This window comes from Pygocentrus nattereri, chromosome 19, assembly GCF_015220715.1.
Source record: "Pygocentrus nattereri isolate fPygNat1 chromosome 19, fPygNat1.pri, whole genome shotgun sequence".
Classification (NCBI taxonomy): domain Eukaryota; kingdom Metazoa; phylum Chordata; class Actinopteri; order Characiformes; family Serrasalmidae; genus Pygocentrus; species Pygocentrus nattereri.
Window position 1 is genome coordinate 10,513,238 of NC_051229.1, and position 15,248 is coordinate 10,528,485.

The following is a 15,248-nucleotide window of genomic DNA, read 5'->3' on the forward strand; positions in this document are numbered from 1 at the left end:
TAAGGAATAGGAATTAAGGAAGCAGCTTCTCAAATCCTAAATTGTACTTTGAAAATAACTTGTTTCAATACTGTTTTTAACCTGCATGTTCTTACTTTTCAAGGTTAATTTTACATATAAATTTTACATATAAGCCCAATGATGTAGGAAAAAACATGAACATTTTGAAGTTCAAGTATAATTACTGTAATGTGTGAGTTGTCCCTTTGAATGGCATCCTGCTGTCTGTTGGATAGGATGCACCATCCCAATCAGTGTCATCATCACTGCAATTACACAGACTTATACTCAACGTATAACAGATGTAAACATTTATAACGGATCTAAAATAGCAACATGTTACGGTTGGATTCTGAGGTAAAGGGTACTTTTGTACCTGACGTCTGTCAATCCACTTGAGTCACTGTGATCTGAGGAGACGCTGTTTGTTTCATTGTAACTCTTCCTGTCCAGAGGGAAAATGCAAAACAGGACTTTGTGACAGAGAAAAAGCCAATTTATTTTTTTATCATCTAGCTTAATGCCATGTCTAATGCCCTGTGATAGACGAATAAAGAATCCTAACACTGTGTCTGATTAATGTTATAATATAAGAATGCCTATTACAACATCTAAAACAATTAGATCCTTAGAAATTGTCTTGCAACAACATGTTCTGTCTTAGTCTACTTGGAAAAGAACAATAACATGTATGGAAAGGATGAAAGTGAGGCTATTTTTCTAAAACATTCTGGGGTAACAATGTAACAAATAATCAAACGTGGAATAAGACCTAGCGATTTGTCTTTCAACAGATAGCCTTTTCCTTTCTTTCTTCATTTTCATTAGCAAAAAACCCAGAATATAAAAAGTTATGGCACATTTTATACTTTATGTTTTTTCCCCCCAATGTGTTAAACTTACCAAAAATTATAAGAAATTGTGTCGTAAAATCATCAGAAAACTTGAATATGGAAATTTGTTCCCTACGGAGGGCGTTGTTTGACTAAGGGTGTTCCGTTTTTTTTTTTAAATACAACTATATCAAATAAAACTAGAGCACTTGTAGAGAGGAGAATTCACACTCTGCAGTGTCTTCTGGTTTTCTCAAACACTAGAGGGCGCTCTCCCAAGTGAGTCCAAAATGAATGAGTTGATATGGAGCATTTGAGCAAAATTGTACTTTTTAAATGCTTAAACATTTTTAATGTAAAAGAATGCAATAATTTCCTGGACACAGAACAGCATAAAACACTTTAAAACCACAATTATATTTTAAGAGCTTTTAAAGTTGAGATATAGGAGTTTAAAACAGCGCCTCATGTATGTCCTTGACATCTATAAGCACGGACAGCCAATGAGCTGCTCCACTCGCCAATCAATCATCACTCTCTATCAGTAATGCCTTCCTCCTGCTGCCGAAACATTTGCTGTAGAAAAAAAGGAAATATATAGGTAAGATTTATTTGTTTTTTTAGTGAAATACATCCGTCTACTTTCTAAAATGAAAGAAACGTTCTGGGTGAACGTTTTAGAACATTTAATTAAAAACTATTTTAACTTTATTTTTAGCTACTCCCATTCATTGAGGACTCACTCACAGGCACCCTTCTGCTGATTTTGATAAAAGGGGAGAAATAGGGAGTGGCCAGATTCCTCATGAACCAGCAATGGTAAAACTACTACACCGTCATTGAAACTATATGATAATGAATATTTACTTTAACTGCTCTGATTAGGAAAGGGGAAATAAATTTGATGTCTTTCCTCCACGTTATTCCTGGTCTTCGAGATCCTCCCCTTTAGCACATGTCCCAGTATTTACAAAATCTAGTAAGAATAGGTTTTATGCTGCTCTTTTTGAGTTGCAACAGATCCTTAATTACAACTTCATATCATAAATTTCATTATTAGGCTACCTCATTGCTATTTAATATACCTGCAGTGCATATATTAATTTCAAATATACACATGTAACACATTTTGACTTAAACTCCTTTACGTAATAATTTTAGGTTATTTGTCCACAAGTACTTATTCACTGGGTTTTTATGCTAAGGACTCTTATTGTGGGTGGGAGCCATGTGGTACATGTGTGTAAGCAGAGAGCTGAGAGAGGAGATGCGAGAAGGGTAGTGAGCAAGCTGATCAGCTTAAAATCTGGCTTATGTATGGTGTAGCTATAGAAAATAAAATGCCAAGATTTGTGCAAAAGCTGTAAAAAATAGTGGTGAATGCTACATTATGTTTAAAAACTGAAACTAATGGGGGGGGGGTATTCAGACACTGTATTAATATATAATTAGCATATTCTTGAGCACCTTGCATGTGGTGTCATTATAAAAGGTTACCACTGTCAGAGATAACATTCAAATAAAAAAAAGGTATAGAGCCATATCATAGAACGTAAATCTGCCTGTCAGTAAAACTGGTTTTATAATACACAACTGAAAAGTTCATAGGCCCACAACTAATCATCTCCACACAGGTGCACCTTGCAAGATTTCTCTCAGACTAACTTGGTACTGGGACATTATATGTCACTGAAAGAAGAAGAAGAAAAAAAAACAAAAAAAAAAAAAAACATGAATGGTGCTATGAACCAGGTCATATTAAATTCTCCTCTAATCTCATCGGCCAAGAAATCCAAGATGATGACAGAGGTTTCAACAAGACAACAGCCCCAAACGTACAACCAAAGTAATTCAAGACTGGTTTCTAAAAAATAAAAAAGGTAAAGATGTCGCATGGCCTAGCCATCCTCTCGACTTGAATTCTCCTGAAAATGTATGGATGATTTTGAAATTCCATCGGGGGGTCCTTGTGACCTTGGGAATTTAAGATGGTGAGCCATGAGAAAAAGGCAAACATTTTACCACAATGCTGCAAAAAATAAATACCTTTTACCACAGACCTACATACACAAAGCTGTAACTGCCAACAACAGCTTCGCAGCAAAGTCATGTTATTAATCTGTGGTGTCTGAATATTTTTTTTTCCTACGATCATTTTTTAAGCCTATGTTTGTATACCTAATTGTTCATTGTTGTTAAGCATAAAGTAAAAAAGAAAAACACCAAAAAATGTGTGAAGATTTGAAGTGGATATATGCACTGCAAGCAAGTATAGTCAACAACAACAACGTGTCTCAATGTTTGCTGTAAGTATAATTTCTTTGCCAAACTTAGTTGAAGGTTATTTTGTAGTCATGTTGTCTTGCTTGTTAGATTTCAGTTTAATTTTGTTGTTGTTTAGCACTCGCAGCTAATATGATTTTTTTTCCTGTGATACACAAACCAATGGGTCACACATTGAATTTACTAAATGCCAGTTTTAATATTTCTTACTGCTACTTTGCTATACAAAGGTCACTGTCACACTTACCTTGTTTTATTGCAGACCTACATAACTGTTTCTTTAATTCAGTCTGTTTCGAAGTGTGAACCCCTGCTTCAGTTCGTTGCTGATGGCAATGCATTCAACATCAGATGCTGCTTTTCTCAGTGCACGTCAGCACTGTAAAGTCCACATAATCTGCCTGTTTTAACATTTCACTCCTTACAGACTGTTCTTTAGTTCTTGCACCACAAGCTGCTGCCAATAACGGTAAAGCTATAAAATAATAGCGAAGATGCGCTTTTCGTTTTGGAACATGGATCACAAAAGGTATTTTTGACCAAGCATCAGCACCCTGATTGGCTCAATAATTTTAAATCAAGTAAAGTTTATGATCATTGTTTTGTTTTGGGATACACAAATATTAAATATGTACGTATTTCATGTATTCAGTATGACACTGAACCAAACGAAAAATCACAAAAACTTCTGAATAGGATTACAGAGGCATGTTTTTAGCATGGATTGAAAGGTAGTTTTACTCGGTCAGTGGCCTAGTTGCATTGTCACCTAGCCGGCTGTGTTTTTTTTCTTTTTTTGTTTAATTTTTTTTTGTTTGTCTAAAACTAGAAGTTTTGCTACTTCACTTTTGGAAAGGTGACAACTTTTAAAACACCTCTGTGAACATTACCTTGCTGGCCTATACATTACCAACACTTACTGTGTCCAGTAATATTAGAATGTAGTTCTTTTTTTTTTTCCCCTGACAGTGTTGTTTGGCTTCTCCAGTCTTAAACTTGTGGCATTTATAGCAATGAATCCACATATTTCTACACATGTACATCCACAGTTTCATGCATAGTGCAATAGATGGTTTTGTGAAGTCCCACCTGCTGTCGGTGAAATTCATTGTTGGCTGACTCGGTACTGAAACACTAGATCAGAACACAATCTCAGCAAGTCAAAACAATTAAAGCTCATATTACAATCAATAAATAATGTTTATTTAATGTCAATCAAGGGTTTGGGGGATTACGTACACACACACACACACACACACACACACACACACACACACACACACACACACACACACACACACACACACACACACCCATTTCCCAAAACGCTGGGACACTTTTAAAGGCAAAAACTATAGACAACATATCAAATTTTGAAACTAAGAATTTTTTAGTTTTTTTTTTTTAACAATTTATGCCCATGTTAAATTATTGCCAACAACACATTCCAAAAAAGTTGGAGGCATGTTTACCACTGTGGCTCATCACCTCTTCTATTAACAACACTCTGTAAGCATTTGGGAACTGAGGAGACCAGTTGTTGTAGTTTTGAAAGTGAAAGGTTTCCCCATTCTTGGTTGATATAAGATTTCAGCTGCTCAACAGTTTGGGCTCCTTTGTCATTTTTTTTAATAACGCAGCAAATGTTTTCAGTGGTGACAGGTCTGGACTGCAGGTGCAGTTTAGCACCTGGACTCCTGTAATATGGAGCGATGATGTAATACATGCAGAATGTGGTTTAGCATTGTGTGCTGAAATAATCAAGGCCTTCCCTGAAAAAGACGTCATCTGGATAGCAGCATATGTTGCCAAATCATGTTATATGCACTAATGCACCCCTATACTATCAATGCTGGTTTTTGAACTGCGCACCGATAACAAGCTGAGTGGTCTTTAGCGCAGATGACAATGTCCATGATTTCCAAAAAATATTTAGTGTTGATTCATCAGACCACAAGACACTTTTCCACTTCCCCTCAGTCCATTTTAAATGAGCTCAGGCCTAGAGAAGGTGACAGCATTTCTAGAATATGTTTATATATGCTTTCTTCTTTGTGTTTAAGTTTTAACTTGCATTGGTGGATCCAGCGATGAACTGTGTTCACAGAGAGATGTTTTCAGAAGGGTTTGAGCCCATGCAGTGACTTCCTCTACAGATTCTTGTCCGTTTTTAATGCAGTGCTCCCTGAGGGCCCAAAGATCAAGGCCAGCAAATACTGGATCCCTTGCATACAGACATTTCTCCAGATTCTCTGAATATTTTAAGATGATGAAAAGCAAAAGTTCTTGAAAAAAAATGTTATTCTTGAATTGTTGATCTATTTTATGGTAAAGTCTTTCACAGAGTAGTGAACCCCTACCCATATTTACTTCTGAAAAAAAATCAGCCTCTCTGGGATGCTTTTTTTTAATACCCAATCAGCTCACAAGACTGCTGCCAATTAACCAAGCGGTGTTTTTTTTTTTAAACATAACACAACTTCACCAGCCTTTTGTTGCCCTGTCAGTCAGTTTTTTGGAATGTGTTGTTGGCATCAAATTGTAAATGTGCAAATATTTTTCAAAAAACAATACAATCTCATTTTCAATATGTGATATGTTGCCTTTCCAATATTTTAAATTAAATATACAGTTTAAATGATTTGCAAATCATTGCAATTAGTTTTTATTTCATTTCACACAGCGTCCAAACTTCTATGGAAATGGGGTTGTATTTACAGGGTTTAAGCAAAAGCAAAAACGCTTCCTAAAAACAGCATGAGTTTTTTTCTCACAGTGTTAATAAAGATGTTTTTAAATATGTAACATTTCATACTCTGACACAGGAGTGCACCCTGCAATCAACACGGAATTTATTAACACTAAACTAATCTATGTAAAATTAAGTATTACTCCCTGTGTTATATTTATTTAAATAGACCAAACCTATCAGTGCAAATTGTAAAAAAAGTACCACAGCTTTACAATTTTTTTGTAGTTGCAAGAATTAACCAAAATTCTTCATGGTAATCTATGACATGCCCTGCCACAGTCTTCATAAATTGGCATCAAATAAGCAAACTTAAACCAGCCCAAACTCAATATAGGTTCTTATATGTTCAATACAGTCCAAAATGGGATGCAAAAATGAACTTGCCTTTAAAACTGTACATGTAGCCCTGCAAATTTAATCAAACTGGAAATTTAAACAAACAAACAAAAAAGATTATGGATACTTACTCAATAATACGCAGCCTGGGACAGGTCTTCATAAGCTGAACAACAGTGAAAGCACCATCAACCGTCAAAAATCTTAATGCCAAATACAGGTCACTAAGACCAGGAAGAGTGTTCACAACTGACAGCAGGGCATCCACGGACCGATCATACTCTAGACAACTGACATGTGAAAAATTAGTCTCACACACCCACACCCACACACACCCACACCCACACCCACACCCACACCCACACCCACACCCACACATGCTACTCACTGCTCAGTCAGGGATTTCAGTTTATGGTAAAATCCAAAGAATTGTCTCCAGTCTACGTTGTAGATCTCTGGGCTGTTTCCCATGTAGAAGATAATACAGGGGACCACTTCATGATCAGGCAGTGTGTACTGTATATTAAATGTCCTATAAAATAAGAAAATATTAATTAATTTATTTATTTACACTTCTTTTTATCTTGAAGCTATTCTGTAATATCACACTTTAGGATTGGTTCTCCTCTCCCTTGAACTAAACCTTCCCAAGCCTAGAAGGAAAGATACAATCTGTCAGAATATACTAAAAATTTTTTATCATGCCATCTACTTTATAAGCAGCATATTTCAGATGTTTTGTACTGCTGGTTAATACAGGCAATGTGCCCTTTTATGACTACAATACTTACACTCATCATGCACCTGCAGAGTTTAAAACAGTGGTGTCAAACTCAACCACTAAAAGGGCCATATTAAAAAATCTCTCCGCAAATCTGTGGGCCAGTTGTGTTTTTATTTAATTGTTACTAATATTTTGCCATGAACCGAATGGCCATTGTTCATTCAAAACGTGCCTGAAACTGCAACAACAAACACTGAAAACTTAAACTACACTGTGTGCACAATTATTAGGCAAGTCTTATTTTTGAGGATTATTTTTATTAATGACCAACTACAGTGCTCTCGGTTAATCCAAAATGTTAATAAACCTCAAACATGAATGTTTAAGAAAGTAAAAGTGAAGTTTTGTTTTTCTTAGGAGAATATCTATATGTGCACATTTATTGGGCAACTTTAATGGTGCAGAATTATTATGCAGCTAAATGAAAAACACACATTTTCCCATCTCTTTTTAATTTTTATCTGTTCAAGTGAGAATTATAAACAAACAACTCAAAGCTTTCCAATGAACATTCCTGAGAAATAAAAAAAAATTGGTGACCAGTATAGCCACCCTTCTCTTCAATAACAGTGATAAGCCTTCCATTCATGGAGTCGATCAACTTTTTGTGCAGCAGCAACCACAGCCTCCCAGACCCTGTTCAGAGAGGTGTACTGTTTTCCTTCACTGTAAATCTCCCGTTTAAGAATTACCCACAAGTTCTCAATTGGGTTCAGGTCAGGTGAGGAAGGGGGCCATGTCATAGGTTTTTCATCTTTAACGCCTTTACTGGCGAGCCATGCAGAGGAGTACTTGGATGCATGTGATGGAGCATTGTCCTGCATAAAAATCATCGTCTTTTTGAAAGACGCAGATTCTTCCTGTACAACTGCTTAAAGAAAGTGTCTTCTAAAAACTGGCAGTAGGCTTGGGACGTTGATTTTGAGCCCATCTTCAACCCGAAAAGGTCCAACCAGCTCATCTTTAATAATACCAGCCCATACCAGTACCCCACCTCCACCTTGCTGACGTCTGACTCGAAGTGGAGCTCTGTGCCCGTTACTGATCCAGCCACGGGTCCATCCATCTGGTCCGTCAAGAGTCACTCTCATTTAATCAGTCCATAAAACCTTTGAAAAATCTATCTTCAGATTCTTCTTGGACCAGTCTAGACACTTCAGCTTATGTGTCTTGTTCAGTGGTGGTCGGGTTTCAGCCTTCCTTACCTTGGCCATGTCTCTGAGCGCTGAACATCTTGTACTTCTTGATACTCCAGCTAGGTTGCAGTTCTGCAATATGACAGAACTGGAAGATAATGGGTTCCTGGTAGCTTCACGCTTGATTCTTCTCAAATCCTTGGCAGTTAATTTGCGTCTTTTTTTCCCAGCACGTTTCTTGCGACCCTGTTGATTTGTTCTGTGATCACGCCCCAATATCTTAGCAATTTCAAGAGTTCTACATCCCTTTTGGTAATTTTTAACTGTTCAGAGTCAGTTCAATCTCTTTTTTGGCCCATTTTGCCTAAAGAAAAAAGCTGCCTAATAATTATGCACACCTTGATATAGGGTTTTGATCTCCTTAGGCCACACCCTCCCTCATTACACAGATACACATCACCTGCTATGCTTAAATCCATTAAGCATTCAAGTTTATCCAGCTTGGAGTTAGAAAATATGCCTAAAAATGATATGGTCAAAATACTCACTTGCCTAATAATTGTGCACACAGTGTATTCACAAATAATTCTAAATAAAAAACACATTGTTTTAGGTTTTTTTTTTAAACTGTCTATTTGCTTGAACTAGACACCAATCATCTTTTCTTTTTGTGTCACCTCTGACCCATAGATTGTCGCTGGGGAAGGGGGTCAGAAGGCACACTATATTACAGTGCATGCTGGGGACTGTAGTGCTTCTCAGGGTGAAATGGGCTAATAAGAACAGAAAATGTAAATAATTTTGCAGTTCGAACAGGACTGTGTCACAGGCCTGACTCATGTCTGACACATGGAACACGATGCACCGAAATATCTGAGCTATCAATAAGCTCAGGAAAATTAAAGTTCTTCATTAAGTATAAAAATAATAATAATAAAACAAAGCCTACATGTGATGATTTGGCAGTAAAGTATATGAGTGGTGTAGAGTGGGTAGTGGATAGTGCTGTAGAACAGGGATTGGAACCTCACCCGGAGTGAGGAGTGGATTTGCAGGAAGTCTTAAGATGTTGTCTCTAAGACTTTTTTACTCACAAAGAACAGCACATGCTGAATGTTAGTTCAATGTATAATTGAAACAGCAGTACTACTGTCTTTAATATATTATGAGCAACCAAACCTTTAGAAATAGTGGTTTAATACTAGGTGGCACATCAGAGAAAGGCAGCTCAGCAGTTTTTAATACATACCCTGATTTACGCCAGTCCAAATGATGGCACCCTAGAAAGAACAGAACTTCCCTCACTGCATATACTTCCCTGAAAGAAAGAAAACAGTTTTCAAATTCACTATTAATGCATTAAATGGATTAATATGGAACATAACAAAAAAAGAAAATAAGTTTTATTATGAGGTTTTCAAATGTACTGTTAAAACATTACAAGATTCAGTCATAAAAAGCAGAGCTAAATAAATAAAAAAATATGTGAAGATAGTGGGAGGGGGAAAGGGGATACAATAAGTAATTTAAAGGTACAAGTTTTAAGGTTGGCATAACAATAAAAAAAGTACCTTTTATAATGGCTATCACACTAGAAGTAAGCCACTTTTTACTATCTGACCTTAAAACGTTTCCTCTGGCTATTCCCAGATTTTCACTTCCATTGTCCACTTCCACCCTGCCAAACAGTGAACACTAATTTTACATTTTAAGAGGAACACAAACCAAGATGACATATCAACAAACAAAGGGTAATCATACTGCAAATATTGTAGACTTGGACAGGCCTGGAGGAAGGAAAGTATCCTGACAGCCCAGATCTCATGTAGACTGCTCAAGCACAGCATAACCTCCGTCAAATCAGGCACAGAGCGGAGAAAAGACAACAGTGGATATCTACAAGATGAAATTCTGTGAATTATGGAGAGTTCAGATCTTAAATTAAAAATGTTAAGTGTTAGAAATAGAAAGGCCAAGAAAACAAACTCAAAGCTACACCAATGTTTCTGAACACTTCTCATCACAAAAGTGGCTGCATTGTTTGACCACAGAAATATCACTACAATCTAGAGACAGCTGGTACCCCTACCATTTATACATTACACATAAGACTTATATACTAAATTGCTGCATAATTAAATAGTTACATATTTTAACAGCCACAGAGTGGTTTGTCGTCAAATGGCCGATTCTAGAGAAACTTGTTGAGTCTCAACTGTTCACAGTAGCACTGATAGGAACCTCATATACAAAGTGTTTATGCTATTAAAGCTACAAAGATGTCAGATAAAATTGCTACAAATACTGTTGTTTTAAAACAGATTCAAAACAAGGTTTTGGTATAAAAACTTATTCGTTAACATCCATTTATAGCAGTGTTGCCAACTTAGCGACTTTGTCTGTATATTTAATGATTTTTAAGACCCATCTAACGACTTTTTTTAAAAATAACGACCAGTGACAAATCTAACGACTTTTTCTGGTGTTATTGGAGACGTTTGGGGACTCTGAGGTGAACACACATGTTCTTCAGTTACTGTCCTCAGCACACTAGCTAGATAGCATCCTTGCTAGGTCTGCAGCCATGATAAAATCCTTACAATAGGTAGATTAAATAAAAAAATAGGAATGAGATATTGTAAAACACAGTACATATTTAAGAAGTATCCATCCATCCATCCATCCATCCATCCATTATCTTCCGCTTGTCCAGGGTTCGGGTCGCGGGGGCAGCATCCTAAGCAATGAAGCCCAGACCTCCCTTTCCCCAGCCACTTCCACCAGCTCTCCAAGGGGGATTCCGAGGCGCTCCCAGGCCAGCTGGGCGATATAGTCGCGCCAGCGTGTCCTGGGTCTTCCCCGGGGTCTCCTCCCAGGTGGACTCGCCTGTGACACCTCCCGAGGGATGCGTCCAGGAGGAATCCTAACCAGATGCCCGAACCACCTCAGCTGGCTCCTCTCGACGTGAAGAAGCAGCGGCTCTACTCCGAGTCCCTCCCGGATGACTGAACTTCTCACCCTATCTCTAAGGGAGAGTCCAGACACCCTGCGGAGGAAACTCATTTCGGCCGCTTGTATTCGCGATCTTATTCTTTCGGTCATTACCCAAAGCTCATGACCATAGGTGAGGGTGGGAACGTAGATCGACCGGTAAATCGAGAGCCTTGCCTTATGGCTCAGCTCTTTCTTTACCACAACAGACCGGTAAAGAGCCCACATCACTGCTGACCCAGCACCAATCCGCCTGTCAATCTCCCACTCCCTTGTACCATCACTCGTGAACAAGACCCCGAGATACTTGAACTCATCCACTTGAGGCAAGAGCCTATCCCCGACCCAGAGAGGGCTCTCCACCCTTTTCCGCCTGAGAACCATGGTCTCGGATTTAGAGGTACTGATTCTCATCCCAGCCGCTTCACACTCGGCTGCAAACCGATCCAGCGAAAGCTGAAGTTCGCGGCCTGATGTCCCCAATAGGACCACATCATCTGCAAACAGCAGTGATGTGACCCTGAGGTCACCAAACCGGACACCCTCCATCCCTTGACTGCGCCTAGAAATTCTATCCATAAAAATTATGAATAGAATTGGTGACAAAGGGCAGCCCTGACGGAGTCCAACTCTCACTGGGAACGAGTCTGACTTACTGCCGGCTATGCGAACCAAACTCCAGCTTTGTTTGTACAGGGCCTGAATGGCTCGTAGCAAAGAGCCATGTACCCCGTACTCCCGAAGCACCTCCCACAGAATACCCCGGGGAACACAGTCGAATGCCTTCTCCAGATCCACAAAGCACATGTGGACTGGTTGGGCAAACTCCCATGAACCCTCCAGAATCCTGGAGAGGGTGAAGAGTTGGTCCAGTGTTCCACGACCAGGGCGGAACCCGCACTGTTCCTCCTGGATCCGAGGTTCGACTATAAGCCGGACTCTCTTCTCCAGTACCCCTGCATAGACCTTGCCAGGGAGGCTGAGGAGTGTGATTCCCCTGTAGTTGGAACACACCCTCCGGTCCCCTTTTTTAAAAAGAGGCACCACCACCCCAGTCTGCCAATCCAGTGGCACCGCCCCAGATGTCCACGCAATGTTGAAAAGGCGTGTCAGCCAAGACAGCCCCACAACATCCAGAGCCTTGAGGAACTCAGGGCGGATCTCATCCACCCCTGGAGCCTTGCCACCAAGGAGCTTCTTAACTACCTTAGCGACTTCGGCCTCCGTAATGGACAAGCCTATTCCCATGTCCCCAGACTCAGCCTCCTCACTGGAGAACGTGTCGGTGGGATTGAGAAGGTCCTCAAAGTATTCCTTCCACCGCCCAATGACATCTTCAGTCGAAGTCAGCAGCACACCATCTCCACTATATTTAAGAAGTAGTCTAAGATTTTTCAGTTAAGAGTACATGATTTGTGAAATTAGCATGACATCAGAGTAATGTTAAACTGGTAGCATTAGCTAGCCAACATGAATGATGGTTAGTAGGAGAGTTGCACCCCTATAGGAATGTTGTGCATACATATGCTTTGCTTAAATTACTAAATTCAGTTGCCAGTAAGGTGATCAGATATTTGAAGTTCGATAATTCGGTCAATATATTACTAAAAAATTGAATGTTTTTATCTATAAAATAATAAGGGAGGACAGTTCCAGTTTCATGTATTTTGACTATGGTTTAGTGTGGCTGGTCAGCATAAAGTATACTGAGCTGTATTTATCTACTTTTTCTGATGTGCCTCAGCAAATACTGTTTATTGCAGTTTGGAGTTTGTATGAATTGTAATGCATACTGTCCTTTAATGCATTTAAACAATCTAAGTACTTTTGCTCTGAATACAGCAGGTAGTATTAACTCTTTTGAAATACATAAGGTTTATGTATGACTTGTATGCAAGTCTCACAAGTACTTCAAATTTAAGTTTTAACTTTTGGACTTAAACAACTGGGCAGTGAGAAGTTACGTAGACGTACCTTAAACCCATAACTTGTTTTGCTTCTTGTACTGGTTAAATATGGTTGAGCTTAGGTTAGAAAGTGAATGAGAATCAGAATCTGCTGTAAATATCATTGAGCACATCACACTTGCCTTTCTAGTGATTTCCACAACTGGCTGAGCCTTCTGAGAAAATCCTCCCAGTCCACATGGTCCCCTTTCATAAATGGAAACCTAAGTGAGATTTCCTGAAGTACTGGTGTAGACTCCATGCTTTGGGTTGTGCGAGGACTGAAACTGATCCATTCAAAATAAAATATTTTAAAATCTTCAATTGAAGTAAATTTATCACAATTTCTCAAGAGGCTTGTATTAGTATACATATTATTTTCTATGTTGGTTACTAATATGTCCAGTTAAATCTGAGTAATGACAAAATTACAGCGTGGGTTTTTCTTTCCTAGCTGTGCCCTGTTATTTCAAATGTTCTACTTAACCCTATGTTTGATAATAAATGATCATATTCTTTCCATACCTGCAAACATGTGGTTTTAAATCCAGACGGAGAAGATTCTCCACGTAACTGAAAGGCAAAATAGTCAAAGTTGACAATAATAGAAAAATAGTGGTATTTCTGGAAAAAAAGTTTTTTTGGGTACAATTTTGCCTTAGAACATCCTGCATTGTACTACTGCACCTTGAATGTGCTTTAAAAATACATTTTCGACTAATGCTTCATCTCCAAATGATTGCAAAAACAATGTCTCAGACATCAGGTAGCTTATTTATAATCATTTCATATAGCCACTTTCTATAATGCACCTTTTTTAAGGAAATTAAATGCTTAGGACATCTGATTCCCATCACCACCACTGTGAACAATTGTAATAACCATTTAATGATGCAGAAATTAAAAAAAAAATTTCTGTGGAATTCCCCTTCAACACATTGTAAAAAATAAAATGTGTGAAAATTTATAATTTTCCCCAGTTATGTTAAATTCAAAGCAAATATAACAGTGCATTAAATTTAGCACATCAACAAAATATGCAATTTAACCAGGAATTTAAAAAATTCTACATACAACTATATGCAATAAGGTAATGTTTAATAAAGCACACTAAGGAAAGAAAAAATATTATTAAAAGCTAAAATTATTGCCTCATTTGAATAGCAGGTCACAGTAAATCCATCACAAAGCTAGTGCCCTAAAAGCTCCTATCTTAAAATACTGGACTGCTAATTAATAGTATATAGTTTTCTGATCCTGTGCCACCATTTCAGACACTTTGATGCCCAATCCATTTTGAAATGGCAGTTTGAAATGGTGGAATATATAAGCAAGTTTTTGAAAAGACACTTGAATCTAGAAGAAGCATCATGCGATGCTGTTTGCATATAGGAGGAACCAGCACTGAATATAATACTACAATGCTCAAGTCATCAGAGCAACATTTAAATACTCAAATTCTACACAAAATCATGTACAGAATACATTTTATATAAGCGTTGTAAAGAGACATCAATGTTTCCTATGTTGCCTATTTATATTCCTATATATATATATATATATATATATATATATATATATATATATATATATATATATATATATATATATAAGATAGCTGTTAGCCTTTCCAAAGCTCTGCTAAGATAGCATGTTCTGTCACATGACTAATCCATTCACTTGTTTACTCATATAGCAGCTCCACACAGCCAGACATTTTTCATCACTTCTCCTCTCACATAGCCACAATGACATAACAAGAAGATCATAAAAAAAGGTCTTCTCACTGTCCATTGCGTATGCTCAACAACAAAGAGCAGATGTCCTCTTCACCCATGCCCTTGAGACTGTCCACAGCAAACCTGTCAATGAGAGAAAACAGTAAAATGTCCACTCAGAAAATCACTTAGGAAAGCAACAAAATGTGTAATTTTACCAGGGGCCAAAACCTTTGCATATGATTCTACACTCACCGGCCACTTTATTAGGTACAGTAAAAGGTTGGACCCACTTTTGCCTTCAGTACTGCCTTAATTCTTCGTGGCATACTTTCAACAAGGTGTTGGGAACGTTCCTCAGAGATTTTGGTTGGTTATTTGAGTTACTGTTGCCTTTCTATCATCTTGAACCAGTCTGCCCATTCTCCTCTGACCTCTCACATCAACAAGGCTTTTTCTTCCACACAAC

The 15,248-nt window shown here is 38.0% G+C and overlaps 1 protein-coding gene across 2 annotated transcripts in view; it reads right to left on the reverse strand.

Annotated features, from left to right (window-relative positions):
• Nucleotides 1-15,248, reverse strand: part of LOC108433072 (NACHT, LRR and PYD domains-containing protein 4E) — a 40,540-nt gene that overhangs the window by 4,771 nt on the left and 20,521 nt on the right. The window contains exons 8-16 of one of the 2 annotated variants that reach the window (XM_037530839.1): nt 14,849-14,923; nt 13,587-13,634; nt 13,205-13,348; nt 9,886-10,020; nt 9,746-9,802; nt 9,374-9,442; nt 6,593-6,736; nt 6,336-6,370; nt 4,215-4,267 (exon numbers count right to left, since the gene is read on the reverse strand). In XM_037530839.1, the coding sequence (XP_037386736.1) occupies nt 6,364-6,370; nt 6,593-6,736; nt 9,374-9,442; nt 9,746-9,802; nt 9,886-10,020; nt 13,205-13,348; nt 13,587-13,634; nt 14,849-14,923 (679 nt within the window). In that variant the 3' untranslated portion in view covers nt 4,215-4,267; nt 6,336-6,363. Of the gene's footprint in view, nt 1-185; nt 267-376; nt 446-4,205; nt 4,268-6,335; nt 6,371-6,592; nt 6,737-9,373; nt 9,443-9,745; nt 9,803-9,885; nt 10,021-13,204; nt 13,349-13,586; nt 13,635-14,848; nt 14,924-15,248 lie in introns of those variants that run through there. The other variant, XM_017707374.2, reaches the window with a different exon arrangement.